Below are 10,044 nucleotides of genomic sequence, written 5' to 3'. Positions count from 1 at the left end.
TAAATTTCCCTTATAAAAGGGCAACTTCTGCTCTGTTTTCTGAGCTTTTCCTGTGTTTGCTGTTTCTCCCAATAATCCTCATGCCAAAAGGGCTATTTTGGGGTGCCAAAATGTTCCAATACCCTTCCCGCTTTAACACCTGGCCCTTAAGGAATTGGAATTGTGGGCCCAGAGGCCCATATAAAGGTCAGGCTGTGGTTCCTGGCTTCCCTGCCTGGGCTCTCCTCTGCTACAGCTTCTTCCTGTGGGAATAAATCATTTCCATGCAGAAAGTAAGTGTTCCTTCCTGATTTTCCCAGCAAGATGCTCCGCTGGAGCGGAGCGGTTATGTCCTTGACTCATCACTCCCTTTGCCACCTGGAGACCCACTGAAGACAGGAAGTGGGTCTCGCTCATCCTCGTCTCTCTTCTGCCACACACTGCATACAGCAGGTGCCCTGTGGTGCATTTACAGTGTGCTGGACTCTGCCCGGCACTTCACAGGGCTGTTATTTCCTTTGATGGTTCCAACGATCCTATCTTGCCTTGTGACTACATTTTACTCTGAGGAAGAAAATGTTTCCTAGGGAAAAAAACCATATAATCTTTGTTCTGCTTGAGTGCCAAGCTGAGTTTTCTAAACTGCTTGTAGCAAATTTTATAAGCCATTCTTTGTCTGGGGATGCGGATATAAAGAATTCAACTTGAGCACAGGATGCAAAAGAGTGAGTGGCAAATTACTTTTCTATTATGCTCCTAAAATAGGTTGCATGCTGGCATCCAGTGCTCAGTCTTGGCCCAGATCCCTGGAGCACTGCTATGGCTGAGAGTTAAACTAGGCAGAGCTCAGGCGCCTGCAGAATGTTTTCAATTCTCGGTGCCGTCTTAACATAGAGAAGGTCCCAGGGGTGTTTTTACGAGAAAGTCTTCAGAGCATTATTCAGCAGAATAAAAACTTGGTGAAATGTGTGTGCTATTTAAAAACTGGCAAATTGAGAACACAGAGTGCTTTCAAAAGCCACTGCCAAAAATGCGGCAAGCATCTTCCCATAATAATGAAAAAGATCTGAGACAGCTGCGCTCAATTTCTGCTTTGGAGGATTGGGGTTGAGTGATTGATAAGGATGGTGTTTCGCTCTTAAATACAGTGATTCCTCAAGGGGTGGCTGCCTTGGCCGACTGGTACATGTCAGGAGTGGAGATGCACAGTGACTTGCTATGCAAAGTGCCTCACCGGATGTACGGATGTGTGTGAACTGCTAAAGACCGCAAAGGAACCAGCCTATGACTTAAGATCACCCGTGTGCATGGTACCGGATGGAGAACAGGGCAAACCCAATCAGAGCCCAGAAGACCCTGGCTCTGCCCTCCAGGTTAGCGATGCTCAAGGACCACGAGTGTAGAAAAGCATACAGGGAGAAAGGACCACAGGAAATGTGATTAAGTGGCACAAAGAATAAAAGAAGTCAGCTTCATGATGCCTTTCACAACAGGCACAATGAGTCGGCCTGGACTGTGGGCGAATCTCCTGCTTATCTTCACGTCCCGAAGTTCCCCGTGGCCCTTCTGCAGGAAAACAGTGCGCCGTGGGTATCTGAGAGCTCACAGCAGACGGTAGAGGGAAATAGATGGAACTACTCCAACCTCCTAAACTCTCCCAGCAGATGGGTGTCAAATATGCTGAACACCAAATATCCCGTCAGAGCATCTGTTTATCCAGCGTCTCCACATCGCGGAGGAAGTGAAGTGTAGTAAGTGATGTGTTAGGCAGCCTCTTAAGTTATGGTCCTTTCAAAAGTCGTTACATTAAAGCCATGAGTTTAATTTGATGCCTAAAGGGCAAATGCTCTCTTCCATTGCTTGCTTATGTTTACATTGGTTTAGTTGTTTTCCCACCGTCATTTGTTTTAATACTCTATTTTTTTTTTTTTTTTTTTGGTGAAGAAGGTTGGCCCTGAGCTAACATCTGTTGCCAATCTTCCTCTTTTTGCTTGAGGAAGATTGTTGCTGAGCTAACATCTGTGTCAATATTCCTCTATTTTGTATGTGGGATGCCACCACAGCATGGCTTGATGAGCGGTGTGTAGGTCTGCGCCCAGGATCCAAACCCGTGAACCCTTGGCCACAGAAGCAGAGTGCACGAACTTAACCACTACACCACCTGACTGGCCCCAATACTCTTTTTTTTATTGAAGTATAATTTGCACATGATAGGATACACACATTTTAAGTGTGCACGCACTTATACATGCATGTAGATGTGCATACAAAAATTATTTGAGTTTTAACAAATGTGTACATGCAAGTAATGTAGGTTACCGACTGGTTCCAGTTTTCCTGGGACTATCCCTGTTTTAAAACTGAAAGTCCCACATCTCAGGAAGCCCCTTGGATAAACTGGGATGGTTGGTCCAAGTAGCACCCAACTCACTGAAGATATGGAACATTTCCATCACCCCCAAAAAGTTTCCTTATGCCACTTTGTAATCAACCTGCTCACCTTCAAAGGCAACCACTATTCTGATTTCTATCACCATAGCTCAGTGTTGACTGTTCTAGATTTTCACATAGATGGAATCATTTGGTATACATGTTTTCGTGCCTGGCTTCCTTCACTCAACATAAGGTTTTGGAGATTCATCTGAGCTGTTGCCTGTCTAAAGGGTTTGTTTTTATTGCCTCATAGTATTACATCTAGAATTGCACTTTGCTTATCTACTCACCTGTTGATGACATTGGGTTGCTTTTAGCTTTGGGCTATTATGAACATTCTTGTATATGTCTTTTTATAGATATGTTCTCATTTCTCCTGGGTAAATACCTAGGAGTTGAGTGACTGGATCACAAGATAGGTTATGCTTTTAAGAAACTCCCAACAGCATTCCACAGTGGCTGCACAATTTTACACTCCCACCAGCAGTGGAGGAGCGTTCCACTGCGTCAACATCCTCGCCCACATTTGGTCTTGTCAGTCTCCCCAATTGTAAACATTCCAATGGGTGTGACGTGGTATCTTATCTTAGTTTTGTTTTGCATATCCCTCATAATAAGGGTGTTGAGCACCTTGCCTGCTCCAAGGTCTCAAAGATAGTCTCCTGCATGGTCTTCTAGAAATTTTACAGTTTTCACTTTTAAGTCTAAAATCTATTAGGATTTAATTATTGTTAATGGTATGAGGTAAAGATCAAACTTTATTTTCTCTATAGATATCCACTTGTTCCAGCTCCATATACTATAAAAAATGACTTTCCTTTCTCCATTGAATTATCTTGGTGCCTTGTCAAAAATCAGTGGACCACTGTGGTAGCCTGAATCCCTTTGGAATCTTTGTTTTTTTATTTTAATGTTTTTCCTCCCTCCCCTTCATTTGGGTAATTTTATTGACCATTCCTCAAGTTCACTGATCTTTTCTTCTACATTATCCAATCTGCTGTTAATACTATCAGTAAATTTTTAATTGCAAATATTGTACTTTTCTGTTCTACAGTTTCCATTTAGTTCACTTTTTAGACTTCTCAAATCTCTCCTGAAATTCCCTATTTCTTCACCTGTTACTTCCCTCATTCTCACAGTTTATTTTATACTTTTCATCTGCTAATTTCAACATTGGGGTCACCTGGGAATCTTCCAGTTGATTATTTTTCCTCTTGACTATGAGTCTCATTTTCTTGATTCTTCTTATGTCTAGTAATTCTTTATTGTATACTGGACATCATGGGCAATACATTTCAGAGACTCGATTCTATTATCTTCTTTTGGAGAGTGTTAAATTTGGTTCTAGCAGAGAGTTAAATTACTTTGATCCTGCATATCACCTTGATTTGTTGAGACCTGGTTCTAGGCTTTGATATGGTGTGTCTACTTTGATTTTCTCATCAATGCCTTTAGTCCTCAAATGTGATCTTACTGTTAAGGCTTGGTCCTTCTGGGTTTTCAGTGAAAGACTCAAGGTGTTTGCCAAGCTCCTCTAACTTGATTGGACTTGAATTCCTAACTTTATCTCCCCAGCACTATGCAGCTACTGAAATCTCTACTCCACTCTTTCAGGCTTCCAGCTCTTGGTTTCTTGGAGTCTCACCCCACATATACATCATTCAGGACTCAGCCATGGATACTGGATAAGTTAGTATGCAGATCCTAAGGCTCAGTGCTCTATGCATCCTCCTTTTGTGGGATTTCCTCACTAAATTTCCCGCTGTACTTGCAGCCCCAGACCCTAACATCTAACCCCTTGGTCCCAAAAGTCTTGAGTCCGAGTCCTAGTGCGCCTTGAAGACTGGAGAATGTCCTCTGGGGAAGCAGACATCACCACTTTTACTTCCCTTACTTCAAAGGTTGTATCCACTCCAGTCTGTATCTGCCTTTGATTATTCTCCAGTGCCTGCAAATGGCTATTTTTCATATTTTGTTTGAGGTTTATAGTTGTTATTGGCAGGAAGCTTAGTTTGATATAAGCTTCATCTCCATTGCTAGAAGCTAAAAGTCCTCTGACACTTGTTTTTAAAACCAATTGAATTAAGAGTTACTGAATCTCATGCAAGGAGAAAATGGATTCCATTGCTAGTCAATAAGTATTTGCAGCACTTCTCTTCTGCGAATAAAAAGAAAATCAGTCTCCACATCCTATTATGTAGAGCATCTTAGGAAAGGGCTCTTTATTCAGTCAAGCTACAAACATTTTCTAAGCAACCATGGGTCCAGGACCCTGAACAAGGCTCTCCTGGGGATGAAAAGGCAATCTTGGCCCCGGATCTCAGGAATGCTCTCCTGAGAGAGCCGCTTGAAGGGGTTGGCCATGGAGCTGGCACTGTGTGCAGGAGGACAGCCACCCTTAGCTTTTCTCCCTGGAGACACACACGGCATGTAATTATCCTGAGTATGACATCCTCCTACCAAGGCACCTTGCTTGTGCAAAATTCTTGCCACCGAGTAGCACCGAAGGAGGATGAAATTATTATGGTGATAACACTTATAGCATATAATTTCACAGACTTCAGCATTTTAGGTCTCGCTAGTCACGAATTACCAGTGACACATTTCACACCTATTGCTCTCCAGAACTGCTACAATCGCCACTATGGAGGCGTCCTGAAGTTTGCAGTGTGCGACTTGATGAAAGTATATTTTGGAAGATTATTCTGGCTTTGGTAGGTAGAAAGACTTGAATGGGGACAGTATAGAATGGGAATCAAATGGCCCATGGATGAATTTCAAAGCATCACCCTTTAAAATTGTGCTCAAATTTCCTGTTTGTATGTCTCTCTTTTTTTTTCCTGGAAGAGGAATCCTGCTTTCATCAGATTCTCAAAGAACTTCACAATCCCCCTAAATTTAAGAATCACTGGTCTAGAATCCAGACTTTTTTTTTTATCATGGACTCAATCACTAAAAATTTTTAAATACTCTCCAAATATTTATATATTTATTTACGTATAAATTATGTTCGTAAGCTATCATCATCAGTTAATCTATCAAGGCACAATATCCACTTAAAATGAGGTTAATCACTAATGATAGGAAATGTAAATTCGTGTTTCAAATTGTTTTGATGATTGCTAACTGTTCTTACCATATCTAACAACCTTTTATTGAGGCCAGTGAAGAGCTTCTCTTTGAAGTAAGAAACACATCTCTCATTTTCTTGTTTGGTGGTTTGGGGGAATTATCTTTTCAAGAATCTTTTGAATTCTTTGAAATCGTTTGTCTGCTCTTGGAGTTTTAGTTAAACTAGATTATGTAATCTATAAATCCATTTAACCTTGTTTGTGCAAATACATCAAAATATTCTGAAAATGTTCTAAAGGGAGAGAATGCCACTACTGGCCCCTGGGAATACCTTGTGTAACATTGTCACATGACATGTGACCACTTAAAGTGAGATTATATATCTAATATTAGTATTTCTTTTATAACATTCTTATTTTTACTTTAAAATGCATATTCATGGAAGTTCTAGTAGGTTCTTTGTGCACCCCAATGGATTGTCCCATGCACCCCACTCTGGAGACCCCCAAGTCCAGAGGCAATTTACTGCAAGTAATGCACAGATGTCTTAAGGTGAACCAAGTATAGACCATTGTGGTGTCAGCAAACATGCAGGAGGGTGATAGAAACGCTCAGACAGAGTTGAAGGAAAAGATAAATTTAGGCTTAGAGGAGAGAGATGCGTCTAAGACGACTCCAAAGTTTTAACTCTAAGAGACACGAAAAAGTAATTGGAAATGGTGGTGTGCTGGGAGAAAAGAAGTATTTTGAATGGCAAAACTAGGTTGCGGCGGGGGATCAGTCCAACTGTCTACTTTAGATGTACTGTGTATGAGCTACTGAAAGAGGAACCTGACAAACTCCCCAGGCAATTGGAGACAAACCATTAATCTCCCCAGCTTGGTACAGATCCTGACCTCAACCAGTCCCTCTTCTGGGCATGATTTCCATTCCGCGTTCTACCCACTGTCTTTGGAGCCAGCCCTGTGAGGGGCTTTAATTCCCCCCAGCTTTTCTCCAGCTGTAATCCGAGTTAGTGCTTCCCACCCTCTATTCATTGGAAGAGCAAGGCTGGAAGACGAATGAGGGACATTTGGAGCAGAACCAGGCGGAAGGCTTTCTCAATGAGTCACTCTCATAGCCCATGTGACCACCCTTCAGAGGGCCCCGTCAGAGAAGGTCTGAGTCACCCTGCGGACTGGATGCCTCCTCCAGTGATGCTCATTAACTTCTTTCCCCAGCCAGCCCACAGGCTTCCCTAATGAGGTCCCCAACAAAGGGGAACTGTGCTGGGGATGGAAATTGCACATGCAGCCCAATGTGTGGTGCCCTTGCTCAAGGTTGTCCTGGCTGCCTCCACTTCCTCCTGGACCCTTCCTGAGGGTGGCATCTGAATCTTTGTGAGGGGCTTTGGTACCAGGCTTGGAGATGAAAGTGTTGATTCCCTCACCCTGAACATCAGACCTGTGATGCATTTTCTCTATCTCCTGCTCTGAAATAACCCCTCACGGGTGGTATAATTATCTGGAACAGGAAAAGGGCTATGCGGGAGGGGGTCAGGTCATGCTAGGGGTAATCATGGAGAAGCACAGTCTTCTAGGTAGAAACAGGCTCATGGACTACCCTGCAGGAGCCCCCAAGGGTCCAGGGTGGAAAGAAAGCTACAGTTTCTTGGTGACCCCAAGTTCAGCCTGATGGATGGAGTCTTGTAGGTTTCTGTCTCCCTCCAAGGAGCACCCCAAGAACAGAGGAGACCCACAACACTGCCTAATGTCCCTGCCTCTCTCCCCCCATGCCCCAACAGGAGCTGCTGCCCACCATTCATTCCAGACCCAGGCCTTTGGGGACAAGAGCTGGAGGGGCCATTTATCAATTGCCTGTGTGTCAAGCCCTGAAATATTTCTGTGTGGACTGCCCCCCACCCTAACAAAGCAGGTAATAGTATTTCATTTAAAGGCAAGAACTGATTCTACAGTGAGAAGCAGCCAGTCTGAAAGCACATTGCCAGAGCAGGAGGGAGCACCAGGAGGTCATGACATCATGGACCCATCTGAGGACCGGCAATTTTGGCTCTGATGATTTCTGAGAAGTGGCTCTTTCCCAGGAGATGGCAGATGATGGGGGAGAGACATGAGATGGAATTCACCCCAGTGTTGGACAACACTGTCTAGGGACTGGATCTATTCAGAAACACCTCTGGCCAGCCCTTGAGGTGGTAAGTCTCCGTCTCTGGACAAAACCCAGCTGGGACAGTGAGGAGGAGGGTCAGGAACTGGACTCATTCCCCCATTCAGCCATACGCCGTCATTATGATTGGAGCAGCGGCACATTCAATTCCCAGTGAGGGTGAAAGATGAGCAAGACACGGTCCGTTCCTGCCCTCCTCACGTCAACAGATCATCATGGAAAAAGTTAAGTGCTAGAATAAAAAGTGGTTCAAAATTCTGATGAAGAACAGTGAGGACAAAAGGGGCAGCCTGGAGAAGCTCAGATGCCTTCTTCCAGAAAGGAGATGTTGGAGCTTGGACGTGGCTGTGGATGAGGAGTTCCACGCATCTCAAGTAAGTTGTAAGAGAGCAGCGTCTGCGTCTGTGTCCTTTACAGTTATGCCAGCCTCCAGCACAGCACCTGCCAGCTAGCAGATGTGGGTGGATGAAGGAGTCAAATGATGGGAACCAGCCTGAGCAAAGACACAGAGTCATCACAATGCAGCATGGGCTAGGGGAGTGGTAAGCCACCTCCAGCAAGGCTGAGGGCAGAGCAAGAGATGGTTTCCTCCAATCAGGATTATGTCACCTGAGGTGTCTGGAGTCCTAAGTGGTGTAATAAGGCGTAGGAGATTCAATCAACAGAGAGTTCCTCAGTGCCTACAGTGTGCCAGGTGTACGCAAACTCTGAGAACACAGTCATGAAGAAGGTCAGAGGCTTAATACGCCTGCCCTGTTCACCCACCCCACTGAAATCTTCTCGGGTGTCCTGAGCAATGGCACCGGATCCTCTCTCCTGTGTCACTCCCCTCACTGTCTTTTCCTTGCAACAAACCTCCAACTTTTCCCCGCCACCGCAGGGTCCCCTGGCTGTTTCCTCCTCCATCCAGCTTTCAGATTACTACCTACGAACCAAACCAACCTGGTCACATCACTTGGTTAGAAATATACCAAATGACCCACAACTAGAAGGACCTGCAACTAGGATATGCAACTGTGTGCGGGGGGCAGGGGGGGGGGGGGGGGGGGGGGGGAGATAAAGCAGGGAAAAAAAAAAAAAAAGATTGGCAACAGTTGTTAGCCCAGGTGCCAATCTTTAAAAAATGTTTTTTTAAAAAAAGAAATATACCAAAATGTCAACTCTCCTCCTCTCTAGGGAAAAAAAATCACAGGTGACTTCAAGTACAGCCCCTCCCTTCCATTCTTCCCCAGCCACGTTAAAGGCCTCTTTCCCCATGCACCAAACGCACCAATAACTTTTGGACCCAGAGCTTCTGCCACTGACTTTCCTCTTCTCTAATATCGACAGCTAACAGTCTCTGGGAGTCATCGCCCTGGACAAGAAGGCAACAGCTTTGTAAATCTGATTCTCCAATTTATTTTTAAATCCACCTTCAGAGTGTGGAAGGCAAAGCTCAGGTAAATTCATTTCTTTTTCAATGACTATTTATGGAGAGCAGCCAATGTGTCAGGCCATTTCCTAGAAACTGGGGACACAGGAGTGAAGTGACAAGTCACAGAGAACACGCATGTGAAGAAGGAAATGCCTACACCAACACGATGATTCTGGACGTGCTGTAAGGCTCAGGAGGCTGACCAAGGTCACACGCTTCGTAGCGGTCACCCAGCCGCATCTGAATGCCCATCGGCTTGACCCCAGAGCCTAGATGTCCCCCCATCTGTGACTCCTCCACCCCAACTGGGTGGGGGCACGGGTCTGAATCACGTCCTTGCAGTCAGCCCTCCACGTAAACCCATCTCTGCAACCCAATCCCTGAGGGCCTTCCCGCGGCCCCCGCGAAGGTCTGGGCTCCACCGGTACCCATCGCCCTGGGGTAGCCGGTCCAGGTTACCAGCGGGGTCCAGCCTCCAGTGTCCCCCGGCCTCCGCCGACCCAGGCATCTCCCGCCCTGGGCCTCTCGGCGCCTCTGAACCCTCCGCCGTCCCTCGGCCCCTGTCCCCAGCCGCGCTCCCATCCCCATCCTCCCCGCATCCCCGCGCTCCCGACCCCCCAGCCATCCCAAATCTCCTGCGGTCTCCATGCTCATGGTCCCCCCGGCGTCTCTGTGCCCCCCAAGTCCCCGACCCCTGGCGTCCCCGCGGGTCCCCGGCGCCCTGGTGTCCCTGTGCCCCCCGCGGCGTGTCCCCGGGCCCCAGCCCCTGTCCCCCCCGCGTCCCCGGCCCGCGCCCGCTGACGCCATGACGCCGCGGCGGAGGGAGGGGCGGAGCAGGCGGGGCCGGGCCGAGAGGGGCGCGAGCGGCGGCGGCGGCGGGCGGCCATGGGCACCCAGGGCTCGGGGCGCAAGCGGCTCCCCACCCGGGAGCGCCTGACGGCGGAGGACGATGCGCTCAACCAGATCGCGCGCGAGGTGAG

At 46.6% G+C, this 10,044-nt stretch overlaps 1 protein-coding gene across 20 annotated transcripts in view; it reads left to right on the top strand.

The window, feature by feature from the left end:
• The first annotated feature begins 7,938 nt into the window (after positions 1 to 7,938).
• LRRFIP1 (LRR binding FLII interacting protein 1) overlaps positions 7,939 to 10,044 on the top strand; it is a 141,749-nt gene continuing 139,643 nt past the window's right edge. For 14 of the 20 annotated variants that reach the window (XM_046643483.1, XM_046643481.1, XM_046643480.1 and 11 more), the window contains exon 1: positions 9,902 to 10,039. In XM_046643483.1, coding sequence (XP_046499439.1) covers positions 9,950 to 10,039 — 90 coding nt within the window. In that variant the 5' untranslated portion in view covers positions 9,902 to 9,949. Of the gene's footprint in view, positions 8,025 to 8,979; positions 10,040 to 10,044 lie in introns of those variants that run through there. The other 6 variants (XR_006885771.1, XM_046643489.1, XM_046643488.1 and 3 more) reach the window with 6 other exon arrangements.

This window comes from Equus quagga, chromosome 17 (genome assembly GCF_021613505.1).
Source record: "Equus quagga isolate Etosha38 chromosome 17, UCLA_HA_Equagga_1.0, whole genome shotgun sequence".
Taxonomy (NCBI): domain Eukaryota; kingdom Metazoa; phylum Chordata; class Mammalia; order Perissodactyla; family Equidae; genus Equus; species Equus quagga.
The sequence above is the reverse complement of the archived record's forward strand: the minus strand, read 5'-3'. Positions and strand labels throughout refer to the sequence as shown.